This window comes from Erpetoichthys calabaricus, chromosome 7, assembly GCF_900747795.2.
Source record: "Erpetoichthys calabaricus chromosome 7, fErpCal1.3, whole genome shotgun sequence".
Lineage (NCBI taxonomy): Eukaryota > Metazoa > Chordata > Cladistia > Polypteriformes > Polypteridae > Erpetoichthys > Erpetoichthys calabaricus.
In genome coordinates, this window is record NC_041400.2 from 54,163,213 (window position 1) to 54,181,037 (window position 17,825).

General features: G+C 36.6%; 1 protein-coding gene across 1 annotated transcript in view; it reads right to left on the reverse strand.

Annotated features, from left to right (window-relative positions):
* adgrv1 (adhesion G protein-coupled receptor V1) overlaps positions 1 to 17,825 on the reverse strand; it is a 697,787-nt gene that overhangs the window by 30,047 nt on the left and 649,915 nt on the right. The window contains exon 87 of the mRNA XM_051930189.1: positions 6,354 to 6,475. Coding sequence (XP_051786149.1) covers positions 6,354 to 6,475 — 122 coding nt within the window. The remainder of the gene's footprint in view (positions 1 to 6,353; positions 6,476 to 17,825) is intronic.

The window sequence follows — 17,825 nt, forward strand, 5'->3', positions numbered from 1 at the left end:
TGGGAATGCAAACTAAAGAAAAAAGAATGGGCATAGTGAATTCTACAGATTTTTCAGAAACCCTTAGGTGGTTCTTATAATTAGATCCGCAGAGTCACAGAAAATATCCATTTATCAGGCAGCCAATGAGACATAAAGATACATAGCTGTAATCTGTCATTTAGACACAATGATTGTATCTGATGGCTTTATCCACCATTCCAACTCATTATAGTAAGAAAGAAAATAGCCTTCCAACTAAGAGGCACACTGTTTTCTAGCCTAGCACAATAAAGAGGGCCACAGTGACAATGACTGGCATCTTATTTAAATTACTGCACTTTCATCTTCACCTTTAATGCGATTGCAGTGCATATCAATGAAACCTCTAAGGAGAAGCAGAACTAATGTCCATTCACACATCCACTTTCCGAAACTGTTTATCCAAAGGCTGATATAATACAGTACAAAGGAAGCCAAAAACCCTGGAATGGAGTCCAATCAAAAATATGGTACACTTGTGCACACCAGCATTCAACAACATGTCATTGCCAATTGACCCAATAGAACATGTCTGGACTGTGGAATGAAACTAAGGTCTCCAGAAGATACACATTTAAACAAAGAGAGAACATTTAAACATCATGCATAAAGCATGACAGACTGGAGCTGAACTTGGGTTTTAGTGTTGTGAGGCAGCAATCGTATCCCTTGTTACCACCATGTTGCCTCTTTAGTTATGTAATAAATTATTTCCCTGAGATGTTTAATGAGACAACTGCTTCAATAGTAAAACTGAAACATGAACCACAATGACAATTGCTGAGACTTTTGTTATGGGGAATTGGACATGGTTTTCTGGAGTATAAAGCATGTTAATAGGAATATCAGTAAGGAACAAGAAGCTGAGAACACTGCAGATCAAGTAAGAAAGTACTGAAGACATAAAGTATAATGACCATTAAACATAAACTAATGTGACAAAAGATTGGTCCAGGTTTCATTAAAGTGTGAAATTAAAGCCAGCAGGCAGAGCCTGGTGGTAGAATGCATGGATCAGTGCAGCCAAATGAAAAAGCTCAGACCAGGCTAGCAACAGGTATTGACTGCTGATAGTGGTAAGAAGCAAAAATTAAAGTTTAGAAGGCAAAATTTATACAGAACTCTGTCACTGACAGGAAGGCAATTATCAGTTCTTTAAAATCATGAAAGAATGTTACTTTAAATCAATCAGTACCTAAAAGACTTTCTCAAAATATAGTTTGTGTTTATTGTCATTTGTACAGAGTTCGTTGAAATTGATATTTGTATATCTCCAACAGATTAGTGGCAGTACAATACCAGCTACAGGCATATAATGACAGCATACATTAATTTTTTTTTTTTATGTAGCACTTTGAGATTTACTACTAATGTAAAGTGCCCTATAAATAAAATGCATTTTTATTACTATTATAAATACAAACTCAGACAATATAAACTAGTAACACTTATGTAGATTTTATCTGTTGAGCAGCCCCATGACCTGTGGATTAAAAGTGTTCATGAATTTAGTGGTATAAGTGGCAATCGTTATATTGTGTCTGGCAGAATGGAGGAGGACTATCTTGATATCAGCAATTTGTAAACTCAAGTATACATTTACGTGCAGAAATAAAAATGCTAAAAGATGGAGGATACCCTATGCTATTTTAGTCACACTGACAAAACTGTTAAAATAAACTCTGACCTTAAGGACTGCCTATGGAACTACCATGGATGAGTTGTCTTACATGTATGATGTTGCTATCTATCTATCTATCTATCTATCTATCTATCTATCTATCTATCTATCTATCTATCTATCTATCTATCTATCTATCTATCTATCTATCTATCTATCTATCTATCTATCTATCTATCTATAAAATTCTGGTTCTTTAATGGCATTTAGGGTTCTTTGCTAAGTTGTGTGGTTCTTCATAGAACTATTGCTTGACAAAGCACCATTTCATTCTGGGAAGGCTTCTCTGTATATGAAGTTGATTCTTTGTGCTTTAAATAACTTTCTTATAAGTAGAAAAAAAAATGAAACCCTTAATGCATGATAGCTATTTAGCAGGTGTGATGGATGGCTGGCGTTTCAGTCTGGTCGGGACGTCCCTCAACTAAGAGAAAGAGCCATTTTAGGGCACTACATCCCCCAGGACGCTAGATGGCAGCTCCCCTGGACGGAAATGGTTCTCCGGACTCCCGCAGGGCAGCATGGGACATGGAGTCTGTTTCTTCAGCCCTGTTGGGTACCGTGGGTGCCGCCAGGGGGTGCTCACCAAGAACCCAAGGACTATTACAGTGACGTTAACCCGGAAGTACTTAGGAGTCATGAGGACGGAAACCCGCAGTACTTCCGGGACACCTGAAGAAGGCGTTTGACCCAGAGACGGAATACTTCCGGGTCAGAAACTTTAAAAGGATTGTGGGAAGCCCAGCAGATCGAGCCGGAGTTGGGTGGTGGAGAACGGAGCTGCTGGGAGTGGAGGATCGTGTTTATTGTGATTGATTATTATATTGATTTATTACTGGAGAATTGTGGAGTGTGCTGTGCTTTGTGCACTTTATTGAAGAAAATATTAAAAGAATCTTCTTGTGCTTTTATAAGTGTGTCTGGGACGTCTGTCTGGTGGGTTCAACGGGGCGCTATAAAGCGCCTTATACCACACAGGACACTAACAAGTCAGGAAAACCTGCACTTAACCTGTGTTATTGTACTCAAGAGTCATTTTCAAATCATGACTTATTGGTACCTCACAAATCTGTTACCATCTCTTCATAGTTATTTACTGTAGGGAGCAGGTTACGGATCCAAATAAATAAAGGTTCTTTCTCAAACCATCATGTGGTTGGGTCTTTTGGGAACCAAAAATAGTTTCCCTAAGGCTCTGAAGAACCACTCTGGCATCTTTGTTTTTAAAAGTATTTCCTAAAGAATATTGGGAAGATAATGTTATCTCTGTGAGATACACCAGAAGATTGCAACCAGGATATGAACAAATTGAGGTTTTGGCAAAACAGTGTCTGAAAAGAACAAACTAGAAACACCAGCAAAAGCTGAAGTCAGAATATGTTGTCAAGAAAAGTAAGTGCCTCTTAGCTTCCATTAACCTCAATTAGAAGACAGAGAGATTTCAGAATGAGATCCAAAACGTGGATTTTAGGAGATGTGCGTCTGTTATAGGATCATTATAGGTTCATTATTTTCACATGACAGTGTTTTGCATGTAGCAGAGGGAGAAGGTAGAAAGAGGAGCAGACTATCAGCCTAGAAATAAACAAGGCAAAGTTTGTTGCTGAGAATTCAAACATAACCTTTCGTCAAAACCTAAACAAGAACAAATACTCAAAGCTGAAATAATACTTTGCCTATTTTCTTTTAACCAGAAAATGTACAGGCAAGGTGAAATCTCACACAATCCAATATATTGCACTGGGGAAGGGTTATTGGCTGACCTTTGTAGGGTTGCACATGGTGATACTATCATAACACAAATAGTTGTTGCTCTTAAATTGAAAATGGCATCAATAATGCCACAAAATAGTTTAGCTTTAAGAAATGTAGAAGGAGAATTAAAAGCAGATCTCTGAAATAAAGTTAGCAACCTCAAAAAACATAGTACTTGTAAAAATCAACTAGATAAAAGCCAATGACACAAAAGAAAAAAGTAAGAATATTTAATTGCAACAGAGTACAGTGATCTTCCTACTTCATTGTGCTAATCAACTAATATGTCACCTGTCTCCTGCACCACACTTAGTGAGTATAACAACTTTACTTATAAATTCTGGTCTTCCTTATCTGATACATCTTAAACCACAGGAGTCACTGTAGAACTAAACTTAAAGTACATTATCTTTTTAAGGAGCACAACGATGAGTGTATAAATCATTTGACTGGCAACAAGCACAGTGATGATAAACAATATGGCTGCAGCTGTGTAGGGAAATTCACAAATAGTTGCAAACATCCACATTTCACAATCATGATAAGAATAGCATTAAAATAGTGTAAGAGTTAGGAAAAAAAATTGCAAGTGTACAAAAACTCACAAAATTTACAACTAGACATTCCAAAACCGTGACACAAAAAACTGCAGTCCACTAAAGGAGGACTAAAGATGTGACATGAAATGTCTCTTGTTTTTAAAATAAGTCAAAGGATGAAGCACTCATTAGTGCTCATCACAAATGGAGAATCAGTAAGCTGAGGCTGTATAGCATATGCAAGAATTTTGCACACACTGAATTCTCTCTCTAATCTCTGTAGACAGATGTAAGTGATGTTGTGTTTCTCTGATGTTGTAACTTCATTTAACCCCTAGCTTCTTGGATTCCTTTTACATGATGTATACTGATAATATTGTTAAGTGGCCAGCAAAAGACTTCTACATGATGGGTATTTAACTCACTGGAAACTGTCAACAAGATATATTCAGATGTACACATACTAGAGAACATGTACAAGGTTACTAGATGTGCATTTTAAAAATAATTTATCACTTAGTAAAACATTACAAATAATTGCATCATTTAAACATGTTAGAATAAGTCAACCTGTTTTAAAATGTTTCATCCTACTGCAAAATTCTGTTCTAGTTTCTAGTGTATAATTATTATTTGAATGGTTCATTAATGCATATTCTTCATGTTAGCATAAACCATAAGAAAAGTCAGCAGACACACCATCTGCTCTGCTGAAGCTAAATGCAGGATTTAAAGCAAGACTTTGGAGCCTAGAGGTAATAAGATATGTGCTTGCATCAACATCACCAATACCCTCTGCTCCATTCACATTTATCATTGTTTCTAACCAGTGCTTGAGAACAGACAGCTGCCACTGACTAGCCTATGTAAGGAAGATTACAGAATTTATTTCTATCATTGATGAGCTCCGAAGGGAAGGCATGACAATTTGAAACAAAACAGCCAAATGACTTTTCAACAATCAAGATAAGAGATGAAACAGACAAAGATACTGGTCTTTATACAGGAAAAACAAAAACAGGTTTAAAAAAAACCACAAGGATCCCAGCAACAGTTTTATAGTTGACTCAAAGTTGATTTGATATTGCGGCACCTGGAGAAGAAAACCCAGCAAATGTCTGTTTACAAAACCTTCACATGACTATTGTATTACCAAGAGTGCTGTGTGCAAAGCAATATTATCCATGTAGTCCATCTTTAATACACAAACTTTACTCCACCTTTTTCTTTCTCTACTCTAAATGATGCATGTCAATTGTAAAAAATCTTCCACTATATATTTTTCTCCTTTCAAAGAAACTGGCCACTAAACCTTGAATTTTTCATTTAGTGGGTGGCCAGTGGGATTAGGTCTTTAGAACTGCGGCTCTGCCAGGTCTATGACTTTGCACTATATCTGCCCTTTGACCTTCCAGTTTATTTTCTCTAGAACACTACTGCCCAGAGTTTTTGTTTACCTCTCTTCTAGTATTATTTGGCAATATCTCAATGATAATATTAATGGCCATATATCGATAGGATACATTATATTAATCAGTCTGAAATTGCTTTGTTTTACTGTATGTTTAATCTGAGCTGTATTTTTATGTGTATCTATTGTGTAATTTATATAAAATATGTAATTGGTATTTTCCCTTTAAACTTGCTGCAGTGCTCTGAGCCTACTTTAGGAAAGGGTGCTAAAAAAGTAAATTGAATTGAATTTACTTTTATTCTTGGAATTTTTTATTATTTCACCACAATACAGCTTGATAGTTGCCTGTTGTGCTAAATAACCATGTAGCAGTTATATTATTTTTAGATTTGTCACGCAAAAACTTCTAGCTGATCATGTACAGATGTTTGAAGCAGCAATGCCAAACAGATTTGTTAAGAAACCAGAAAGCAGAAATTTTCAGGAAATCTTAAGCCAAAGTGGTGCCAATACATAACTACAGAACTGAAGTTACAGTTTTGTTGTTTGGTATAGTGAAATAGTTTTAGCATATGTTAGAAACATATCCAATTAGAGACTATTATTATAACATTAAACTGAAAGATACACTGCCCATTTAGAGTAACACAACTTGTAAGACGATCAAGCTGGTCTGACAGCAACCTGTTTAGTGAATATCAATATGATGGTTTTGTCAACTTTCACTGTTTCAAAACAAATTGTCAAATTTTCAATTCTATTCCATCTTAAAATGTGTTATTATGTGTTTTCTAAAAAGCAACATTTTAAGATGTGCTATTTAAAGAACATTAGACACAGTAAAGCTTATTAAAGTACTTGCTGCACTTGGGCAACTTCAACCTTTTTAAATCAAGAGATGAGAGGGAGAAAACTACTACACACAAAATGGTGTCTCTCTTACCAGCAAAGTATTGAAGATGACAAAGAATATAAGCATCCAAAGTTGTCGGTATGCCATGTGAAGTCCTCCCCAGAGCCACACGAAGGAGATCAATCCAAAAAGGCAGAGTACCAGGGGAACCTCTGCAAATAAAAAGGAGTTTCATTAATACATGCATCCTGTAGTAAAAGTGAGGAAAATTCATTTGAACTGGTCCTCCCCAGGGATGGCAAATTATTGTAGATAAATGGGTGTAGGATCTCTGTTTCACCTTCCGGCCAGAATGCCAAAAATATGAGGAGACCTGTACAATTTATGAGCAAGGATCATAAATCGGCGTTAAGTCTACATTAGCACTTTCATTTTCTCTGTTGCCATTTGAAATGTAGATGAAGACTTACTTGAACAAATAACCCAGACACACTTTTTGAAATAAGCAAAGTAATACCTTTTATTTATAACATAAGAATAACAGAAGATGGATATATGCAAATATACAGATATGTATATTGATATATATATACACAAAAGTCACTAACAAACAACACAAAACATAAAATGACAAAAGCTTAGTTTAACTTTTTCTCACCTATAGAAAAAGACACATTACTTATGATTTCTTTTTCTTTGCTTAGATTTAGACAGAACTTTCCTCTCTTATAGGAAAAGGCACACAACCTATGAATCCTGATTTTTCAATTCATGAGATTAAAATGGATAAGTTTCAGCTTTCTCCAGACATTTGGAAGGATTTTTCAGTATGCTTTCTATCCTTTATTCAGAAGCTCTCCTTCTTTACCTTTGCTTAAACCTTCTGATTGTAGGCGGTATTGGAGTTATTTTTTATGGATTTTTCACAAAGTGTCCTCGGATAATAACACAGTTATACCTGCTAAGTCTACTGGTAATCAGTCAGTCACTGTCGTTAGCAAGGCAAATGCGCGGCTTGCGTATGGTCTCTCCCTCTGTTACTCATGTTCTTGCTGTCCTCAGCAAGGCTGGACTAATGACAACCTTGTCCAAACTCAGATAACTATTCCACCCTTTCAATCCAGTACATTGCCCTCTGGAGTAACAGCATTGCTTCACCTACTGTTGTGGCCATACTTTATCAACTATGGGGTCTGGCTATGGGCAGCCAAATTATGGCCAGGTCAAGCTAAGCTGTAGAGGTGAACAAATTTCATTTCATTGACTTCATGGCTGCAAATAAGCCCATCCTCTTGGTTGACCACTGGTGAAAAGCTCTGTCCATCATTGCTACTCCTACTGGAATTGCAGTCCATTGTTCAGAAGTTGGGGTCATTTCATGCCTTAGAGAGAGAGAGATGTCCCTGACTGTTACATGATCAGGTATTGATCATCTTATCAGAAAGGGCTGAATTTCAAAGGGAAATCCATTCAGGTAAACTGAAACTTATAGCTGGCAATAAGAGTGTGGCAGCACTTCATTAAGCAAAGATTTGGGTTTCAGAATTGAAAAATGGAAAATGCCAGTCCAGACTCTACACTTCATTCTGTATAATTTGTGTCAGTTAAGAAATACAATACTGTACTAAATGTGCTGATACATAACCAGACTGCTAACATCGCTACTCTGAATTCTTTACAATAATAAGCAGATGTACTTCTTGTTGCAGGCTGGTCTGTACAGCCAATATTTTTATTGTAATTATTTGTGGCATAATCACTTAAATTACAGTTTGTCTTATCTATAATCCCTGTATTTTCTAGTAGAAAGAAAGTAGGGCTAGAACATGCAACGCTGCAGGTTTAATTCTAAATATGGCCTTGCTGAGTGTCCTGAGGTGGCTCAGGACAATGCACATGTTGAAACGTGTATGCAGTGACAAATGTGTTCCTCACTCAAGGCATCACCTCACCTTTTCTGTCAGGTATTTACGATTCACTTTTCCCGAATGCATGCAAAACTACCCTTCCAGGGTGGAGCTAATTGGTTGTTTTTTCCACCTCAGAGAGTCATTGTGCAGAAATTGAAATTAGTGTTCACATACAGTTTTTAAGAACAGTGTTCAACATTAAAATTTTAAAGTATATAAAATAAGTATGAACCAAATTCTTATTTCAAAGGGAGAGTTATTGCAACAATTGACTTGTTTGATAGGCTCTATATAGATTGATATCAAAACACATAAACACTACTCAATCATGCTTTTGCTCAATCTATTTGTTGGATTACATGGATGTGGGAGCCAGAATTTATCTTGGCAGCCTCAAGTTCAAGCATTGTACGAGACACCTAATCAATACATTTAATTACAAGGGTAAGACAGGGTCAGCTGTTGGCAGCTTTAAGCACAATGCAGTAACTAACCTTATTTTGAGGCATACAGTCTTTACTGGGGCACGCACACCCACACTCACTCTTAACTGCTAGTCAACTTAAACCTGCACTTCATTAAATTATGGGAAGATGTTCTAGCAGAGATACCAAGAAAATGCAGAGGAAAGATGTTTGTTTTCATTCTCAAGTATTAATATGTTATTAAAGCAACAAAAGAATGGAACATATGGTTTGTGAAGCAATAATAAAAAGTAATTTTTCCAGAAGAATACATACTCAGGTGAATTCATCTTTTATTAAATGATGACATGAAAAGTCTGTTTAAGTAATACCTTATAGTATTAGGGATCACTGTGGCCACTGCACATAAAACAGAAAATTATTAGAGATATGTAGCCAGATAATGTAATTCCTGATAAAGAAGCTTAAATTTTATTACAAAATTGTAAATAATGCTGTATTTTTATTGTAGAAATGTGGACTGATTAGATGCATGTTCTAATTAATATGTAACCTAACCTAAACTAACCTAATATTCTCACACTCTGTTAATTTCAATTTAGGGTTTCTGATGGGAACAGCCTATGTCAGCTGTATTGGGTACAAGGCAGGAAGAAACTGTTGATAGGATGCCAGTTCATTTTCAAGGCCCACTCAAGCACACAGACTTAACAGGTATAATTTAAAATTACTCATTAAAGATGCATGTTTTTATGGATGAGAGAGGAAAACACACACAAACACTGAAAATGAACAGACTCCACACAGACAGCAGTAGTTACAGAACGAGAACTCACCATACTGGATCTGTAAGTTAGCAGTGCTAACTACTGTGCAAATGTATTACCCAAAATTAGGATATAACTCAGCTTGGAAAGAAAAACCAGAAGATCTGCAAGAGGTTACAATAACTGCATTGTATTAGTACTGTAATGGCATTGACAAGTTGCATCAAACTTTGGGAGAGTTACCAGCAGCATGAGCCGACATTCCATCATGCAAATGAGCAGCTTCAGCACCAGCTGCAGAGAAGCCAATGAAAACAACAAGCCTGCCATAATTGCATATGAATTCCAACTAGTGTGGGAATGATGATTGGTCCTTCTAAGGACAGTGAACCACCTATAAGAGCATTCAAAAGCGCAAGCACCCCTTGGCACTCTGCACCAGCAAGCACCACAGTAACGCACCACTACATTAGTGTCAGGAGTGGGATCAGGAGAAGCCCTACAGTCTGACTTAGCAAAGCACCAAGTGACCAGAGACCCAAAATGGAATTGCTGATTTTTTCTCAGGAGTTGCTGGAGAGTCTAAGCACTATGATCCGATCCTGAAATGTTGTTTACAAAAGACTAGTACATCTGCAGCTACACACAAAGAGTTTCACCTACCCACATATGATAGAAGTACAGCGTTAAACACCCCTGCTGCAGAACATGCCAGAGAAGAACTCAACATCAGTGCTGCTTCTTATGTTAGGTAGCGTAGCACTCAACATCCCCACTTCACTACCTGACAACAAAGTCCTCAAACCCTGTGCTAATGTATCTCTGTCACCAGCCTCATGATTAGCTGGAAAACAAACAGCACCCTGCTGTTTTGAAGAGTTTGTGTACTGTTGCAAGGAGTTGGAAGTGATCAGTAGGAACTGTGACTTTGAAGGGAGGGCTATGTAATGGCTCTGACAAATTACATCACCCTGGGAACAAGTCACCAACAGTATGAGCTAGCATTCTATCATGCAAATAAGTAGGTTCAGTGATTGGTGCAGGGGAGCGTATAAAAAAAGCAAACTGTGAAAGCAACATATGAATTTCAATTAAGTGCAGCAACAATGTGCAATGTTTCTAAGGCTACCTGAAAGAGTGACATAAAAATTAAAAATCAAATGGCACTTGGTGGTGGTGAGCACCACAGCAGTTTCACATGATATACATAGTGTGTTGAGATACACCAAAGTGATATGAGAATGCCTGACTCTAAGTGTGCTGGATTAAGGGAAAGCAAGGTGTTAATAATGAAGAACATGAAGGCAAAGGTAACCATGGCTCAGGAGGTGGAGACATAAATTCAAAAAATGAAGAAGGGAAAAACAGCCAGATTACTTTCACACATGGCTGTTTTACAGCTTTGTAATGGTAGATCTATTGAAACAATTTATGAAATAACATTTTACTGCCTAATTCTATAAAAGACATTCATTCACACTTTCTCGCAAGTATTTTCTACAGCATGTAAGTTCTCAGAGGCCTTACCAGAGTATTACAGAAGACTATAAAAGTATATTATTAAGGTAAATCCTGCCATTATTCATTTTTTATCTGCAACCAATTTTGCATTATATGAAATATTGAGCAGTATGTTTTAAAGGACCAAATTAAAAAATGACAGGAGTACACACCCTAATTCAGCAACATTGAACACAAGGCAGGACCAGGTCTGAAAGCAGGTAGATTGCAGGGCACACCTATGCACATACTCTCTGTAACTCACCTTTAAGAAAAGTAGACCAAAGAAACCCAGGTGTCCAGAGAACATCCACATGGAACAGAAGGAGATTGTGTACATTCTGGACAGAGAACTCCAGGCCAGGATTCAAGTCTAAGTCCTTGACATGGTGAGACAGTAGGGCTAACAAATGTGTTACTGTGCCTCCCAAAATGAAAACTACTCAATATACAGTATATTAAAACAAGAAGCATGATAAAATGGCTCTTTTTTTCAGGACAATGGCTATTTTCTCATAATTGAACTGTTTAAGTATTGATTGTAGTATATTTAAAAGCAAAATAATTCAACTGGTTGTAGTAGTGTTTTAATAGGTTGTAAGTTAAACCCACTTAACTCTTTAATTATCAGTTTTAGGGCACCAAGAATAGGTCTACTTTATATATTGAGATTTGGACTATTTCATTTATGATATGTTTTGTACATTTGTGCACCTTTTTACAAGTTGTAGTATGTAAGTTAGGTCAGAACAAGAATCCCTGCCTTGTGGCATTCTTCCTTTTTCAGTGTTTTAGAATAATGTCAAAACCTTACTTGACATATGTGTTTCTTTTTTGAAACCATTACTAACAGAAACGGCTGTACCTCTTTAGTACAATAGGCATTAAAAACATATAGTTTGTACATTTCACTGAACTTAACTTTTTTTTCATCCTGGAACTTTAGCTAAATATATTACAATATAATAAAGCAGTAATGCCTGTGTGTCCAGTCCCAGAGAGCAATCAGACTGACCAGTTTGGCTTTGGTGATGCAATGAAAGTGGATGTGAGTCCGAGACACATATGGAGGAGTAAAGATGTGTGAGCCACGCTAAGAGAGTCACCTCCAAAGACGGCAAGTGTAAAACCAGACAGGAGGCGAGAAAGGAGCCTCACAAATAATGAAAACGTTTGAGACACAGGCTGTACAGGAATACGGTCAAGGGAAGAACTGCCGAATGAAAGGTGATTTAAATTTAAATGATAAATTGCTCACAATTCATAACACATCGTACTGATTAAAGCATGACCAACAGACACAATCATTACAATCAGCTTATCTCATCTTTTAACACCATGCCATTGCAGTGCTCATCGACATCAATAGATTCTCACACTTTCCATTGCTCTTTTAGGTGGCTTGCTGTCCTTAGAAGGACTGCTTGTTGTTGCTGCAGTTGCTAGAATTCTTATCCGCCGCCTTCTTCTTTTGCAGCTGGCTCTGCAACTGATCATTGGCCTGAGGGAATGCTAGCTCCTTCTGTCGGGGACTTTATCCTCAGGATGATACAATGGGTCAGCGCCGTGATACTATTTTGTACAGTGTAATGACAGCCAATCACAGGGCTCAAACAGTTCTCTTAAAAAGAGCAAGAAAGGCAAACTTCAAAAAGATTTTTTGGACGTCAATGTTAACTAAATGATCCATTAAAAAGGATGACAATGAAAATGTAAAAAAAAAATAAAACTGTTTAACCAGAAATATGATGATTCTTACATAAAATCTGCTATAAAGAAGCTAACCAGATGTGAAACACTGAAAACAGCAGGATTAACTGCAAAATTCAATGCTGTCAAGCAGCTGGCTGAAAAGTTTGATTTCTTGTAGAAATATCTCATCATGTATGAAAGTGATTTGAAAAGAAAAGCTTTATCTTTATCAACAGAATATCCTGTTGACCTTAATAATGAGGATTTTGTAACAGAAATCAAGCATTTTTGTTCAGTACATAAGGCAAATTTTGTGAAATGCATTAGATGCGTTGAACATATTAACAGAATACAGACTTGGTGACCTGTTTCCAAATGCTTGTCAGTTTATGATTACTTTTAACAATTCCAGCAACATTAGCTTCTGCAGAGAGATCATTTAGTAAACTCAAGCTGATTAAGAATTTTTGAAGGTCTACAATGTCTCAAGAACATCCTGTGGATTTGAACAGGCTGAGTATTGAATTAAATATTACCAGAACACTTTGATGCTGTCATTATAAATCTTTCACAAAAAAGGCAAGGAAGCTCATTTTTATGTACAGTAAATACTAAGGGTGTGCTTACACTGACAATTCGTTCTGTGCCCGAGCACATTTGTCTGCATGTAACCCCACAAAGTCTAGTTCATTTGACTCAGTGTGATTGCTCCTTACTGGGCCAACCGTACTGTGCCCTGGCCCGCTTGAAAGACGTGAGCCCGAGCTCAGTTCAGTAGCATTTGGGAACAGCGTGATTGCTAAACGTGCTCGAGCATGGAAAACAGATATGACGTCAATGATGCGACAAGTCAGATAGTGCAATTCTCATTTCATACAATATCTTTTGAGTTAAAAACAGGATTTTATTCTCACCTTACACATGAACGTGAATTGTAGTTGGCAAGAAAAGCTGCAAAATGCTGCATTACACACTCAATAAATCTGTAAGAGGGTAGAGTGTTATCCTGTCCTACACAACTCCAAACAAAAAAAACACTTTAAAATTATTCGGATCTATTTTTGGCTTTACATAAAGTTGCACAGTCATGACAAAACCATGCCCGGGCCCAGAGCGTTAAGCATTATGTGAGTGGAACAAATGTGCCTAGTATGAATACACCCTTAGTCTATTGCTTTACTTTTGATTTATAAACATTTCATCTTACAGTAGAATTTATAATATTAATAAAAGGATGTTCAAATGTGATTTTCCCCCTGATCTGCATAGTAGCATATTAAGATGTTCAAATGTGCATTCTTCCCTCTGACCCCTTTTTTATTCTTTATCATTTAGGACAGAGTATAGAAGCATAAGGCCCCAAATGCAGAAAATCCATAAAGTGCCCGTTCCATCCCTCTTTTGCCTTCAATACCATTTTTGACTTTATGCTTAAATCTGTAGTGGATAATTGAGCAGAAAAGAAGCCCTAAAAGAAGTTTTGACCCACCTGACAGAATTCCAGTCAGAGGTAGTACTTATGAATACTTATGCACATAACCATCTTTTATTTTATATCTGCAGTTAATTTGGATCCTATGCAGAAATTTGTTTTTACTTTGACATTAAAGAGTCTTTTTATGTTGGTGAATGTTAAAAAGCCAAATTAAATACACAGTGATGCAATGTTGTATAACAGTAAAATGTGAAAACATCGCAGGGCTGAATACTTTTTTTAGCCACTGTATAAACATAAAAGTATAGACAAAAAAGTTTACCCCTAGCAGAAAAAAACAGAACGGTTAAATCTGGAATGGAATAAGGAAACTGGAAAATTAAACCTGGAATGAGGCCATGACGTCTCTGGCCAGTTCAGCAACTGAATGTCAGTTCCTACTTATATCCCCTGTTTTTCCACAAGTGTAAGCAAGTTTCACTCTGTGGTTTAGGACAAGTTCCAAACACAGCAGGTTCTTAACTTGGCAAACACATATTAAAGGAACCAGGAGAGAATGACTCAGTAAGACACAATGTTTAAAAGCAATGAACTTGTAAAACATAATATTGTGTAGTTCTAGAATTATCAGAGCAGGGCCTTAATCATGTTAAGTGCCAAGAATAAAGTCACATTCTAATTTTGGGCCATGCATCATTTTATTAAATATAACAGTAGAGAAATCACTCTGCATAATGTCTTTATTGAACAGTATAATGCCAACCATATCAGAGTCAATGCTTATTTTTCCACATCTGGCTCAGAAGATGTTTGCCATGTATAAGTAAGTATATTCAAATATTTGATTGTGTCCAATTAAATGTCTTCAGGCCAATTTATTTACCATATACAGCCGGGAAGAAAGGCCTATATAGATTAAACTTTAATATAAAACTTTCAGTGTGGTAGGGTAACAGTGGTTTGCTGCAAATATGTTCCAGAATATTTGACAGTGTGTTGAAGATCAAGAACAATCCAGATGTTATTCTGTATTAGCAATTAACTGGCATGCTGAAAATATCTGAAAACTCACCAAACCAAGAGCAGCCAGTAATGAAGTGGGCATCCACTGTAAATACAGATTAATAATGGTTCTGCTGTTGTAACTAACAACGCATAGCTGGAAATCCGGACACAACTGTTGCTCTTCAAAGGCTAGAAAATCTTCTGTGATACATTTTTTATTTGTTATTAGAGTTATATTGCACAATAGTGTTGTTTTTTATTGCATGATGTTTTTATTCAAATTCTATTCTGTATTTTTCTGTCTCAATTTAACAGTTAATATGTGGGCCACACCAATAATGTTTATTTTAGTGCCACGGCATTGTAGTCTATCCCAGCAACCATAGGCAAGAAAGCAAATCAGTAATAGATAAGCCACCTGTCCATTTTCACAGCACACTCAGGCACACATCTGCACTCTCAAACAGGATCGAATTGGGAGTCAAGTTTTCATAAGGCAAGCATGTGTTTGGGATGTGGGAGAAAAAAAAAAAAAAAACAAAAGTAGGAAAACCCGTGGAGACATGGGCAACATGCATAATGCCCAAGCTGCTATATGACCACAGGAGTCTGCAGCTGTGAGGCAGTAGCACCAACCACCAAATGGAAAGCGGATGCTATAAAAATAAACTGACCTGAAATTACCTTTGTATTGACGCACTTCCTGTCATAGTGAAAGAGTTAAAAGGCACTTGAGTACAAATGCAATACAATATAACTTTAAAAAAAGTAAGTAAATAAATGTGCAATACAAAATATCAGTCATGAATAAAAGCGGTGCTAAGGGTATGTTCTCACTTGAGACTTCAGGAAATTGGAAAAAGAAAAACATTAGAACTGAAGTCAGTTTGTCTCATTCATTTTACACATCTAGAAGTATCATATAGAATCTGGGCAGAACACACCATAAAATATCATTAGCCATCCAATCTAATGTTTGTGAGTCAACTTTTATTAGTCATCCATTCGTCCATCCATTTGCCTTGCCTGCTTATCCAGGACAAGGTTGCAGGGTAGCTGGAGCCTACACCAGTAATCACTGGATTCTAGCAAGGAACACCACCTGGATAGGGCGACAGTCCATTGAAGAGTGAAGACACACACATACACACACACACACGCACAGACACTCAAACACTAGAGTGAATTTAGCAATGCCAACCCACGTGAAACCCACATGGAAACAGGCAGAACATGCAAACACCACAAAGGGAACACCAGGGCCGCAAACCCTGGTCTATTATTGCAACACAGCAGTGCTACCACGGTGCCAACCTTGTAGTCTAAAAATGGATATAAAACACACACAGGGAGAACTTGAAAACTCCACACAGAATATAGCTGAGCCAGAAGTTTAACCTAAGCTCCTACTGCTGTCACACAATAGTGCAAATCACTGCACCATTAAGGCAGCAGCATAATTAATATTTGTTATCCAGGGAAACCCAAAACCCAGCTACACATTACAGAAAAACAGAACGTTTCTTTTTAATTGGGTTTTAATTTATTTTAAATAGAAGAAAATATAAAAATATGAATGAGGTGAATTGAATGCTTAATCCAACCATCCATTTTATGCAACTGCTTATTCCATTACCAGGTGGATGGAGCTTATTCTAGCACAATCAAGCATAAGGCAGGAAAAACAGGGCCAGTTCTGACTTGCCAATAATCTTGATCAGCATATGTTTGAAATTATGAAAAGACCAGCGACAACACATACAGTAATAACATAACACAGAGCCAGGATTGGAGCTCCAGTCTCTGGAGCTGTACAATAACAGCTTTAACCTTTGTGCCAATAGCCTTCAAATAAGTTTTGAGTCACTATCAAAAAGCGGAAATTAACAGAGATGAGGAATGGCTTCATTATTAGAAAATGAACAGATATAAAATTGAATTATATCTTCAAAAAGTTTCAAACTGGTGAAGTTCATTGAAACAAGTCCATTGTCTGTAACAAAGTGGACTAATGCGGTGCTTTGAACTGAATGAGAAACGATACATAAGCTAATATACCTGAGTTCAAGTGATATCAGCCAATCGTGATTCAAATAAATTTACTAAAGTTTAAAAACTCAATTAAATTACATTAATAAATCTAGCTATCTACTAAAGATTATAATAATTACTACTTTAAATAACATTAAATCAATTTATTTAGATTAGATTAATTAAAAAGTGAACAGTTTAGATTATCATACTGATACTTCTAGGAACACATTATGCTGATTAGCATTTGTCTTATTTCATGTTTGTATTTTGTCACTATAAGCAGTGTTTGTATATAACAGTAGTAAGAACAGATTTCAAATGTTATTTCTGAAAAGGTGAAACTTTTCCATCTGTTGCATTATTAGCTGGACTAAAATACATTACGGGTTACATGCAAATGCAAAACACCCCCACATCACCACCACAAAGAGCAGTACTTCTGTGCAGTAGCATATTGACTAAAATTAGAAAAGAATTTAGATAGTAGAAATGTGTTACAAACTACCAGATTTTACAATCTAAAGATATTGCTTTCAAATTATTCTCTTCTGGCACTGATACAGACATTTTTATTAATTTATTCATTTTCTAGACCTACTTATTTTGACACAGGATTGTTTTTTGCTTGATTATAAATTTATATTCTGATTGCTGTGTCTATATGGGCTTTCCTTTGGATGAGATGCATGATGAGTTATTAGGTGATCCTGAATTGACCCTTTGTAAGAGTGTGGGCTTGAGTGGGCCCTGGGATGAATTATTTCATTGTGTATAGCAATGCTGTCAAGATGGGC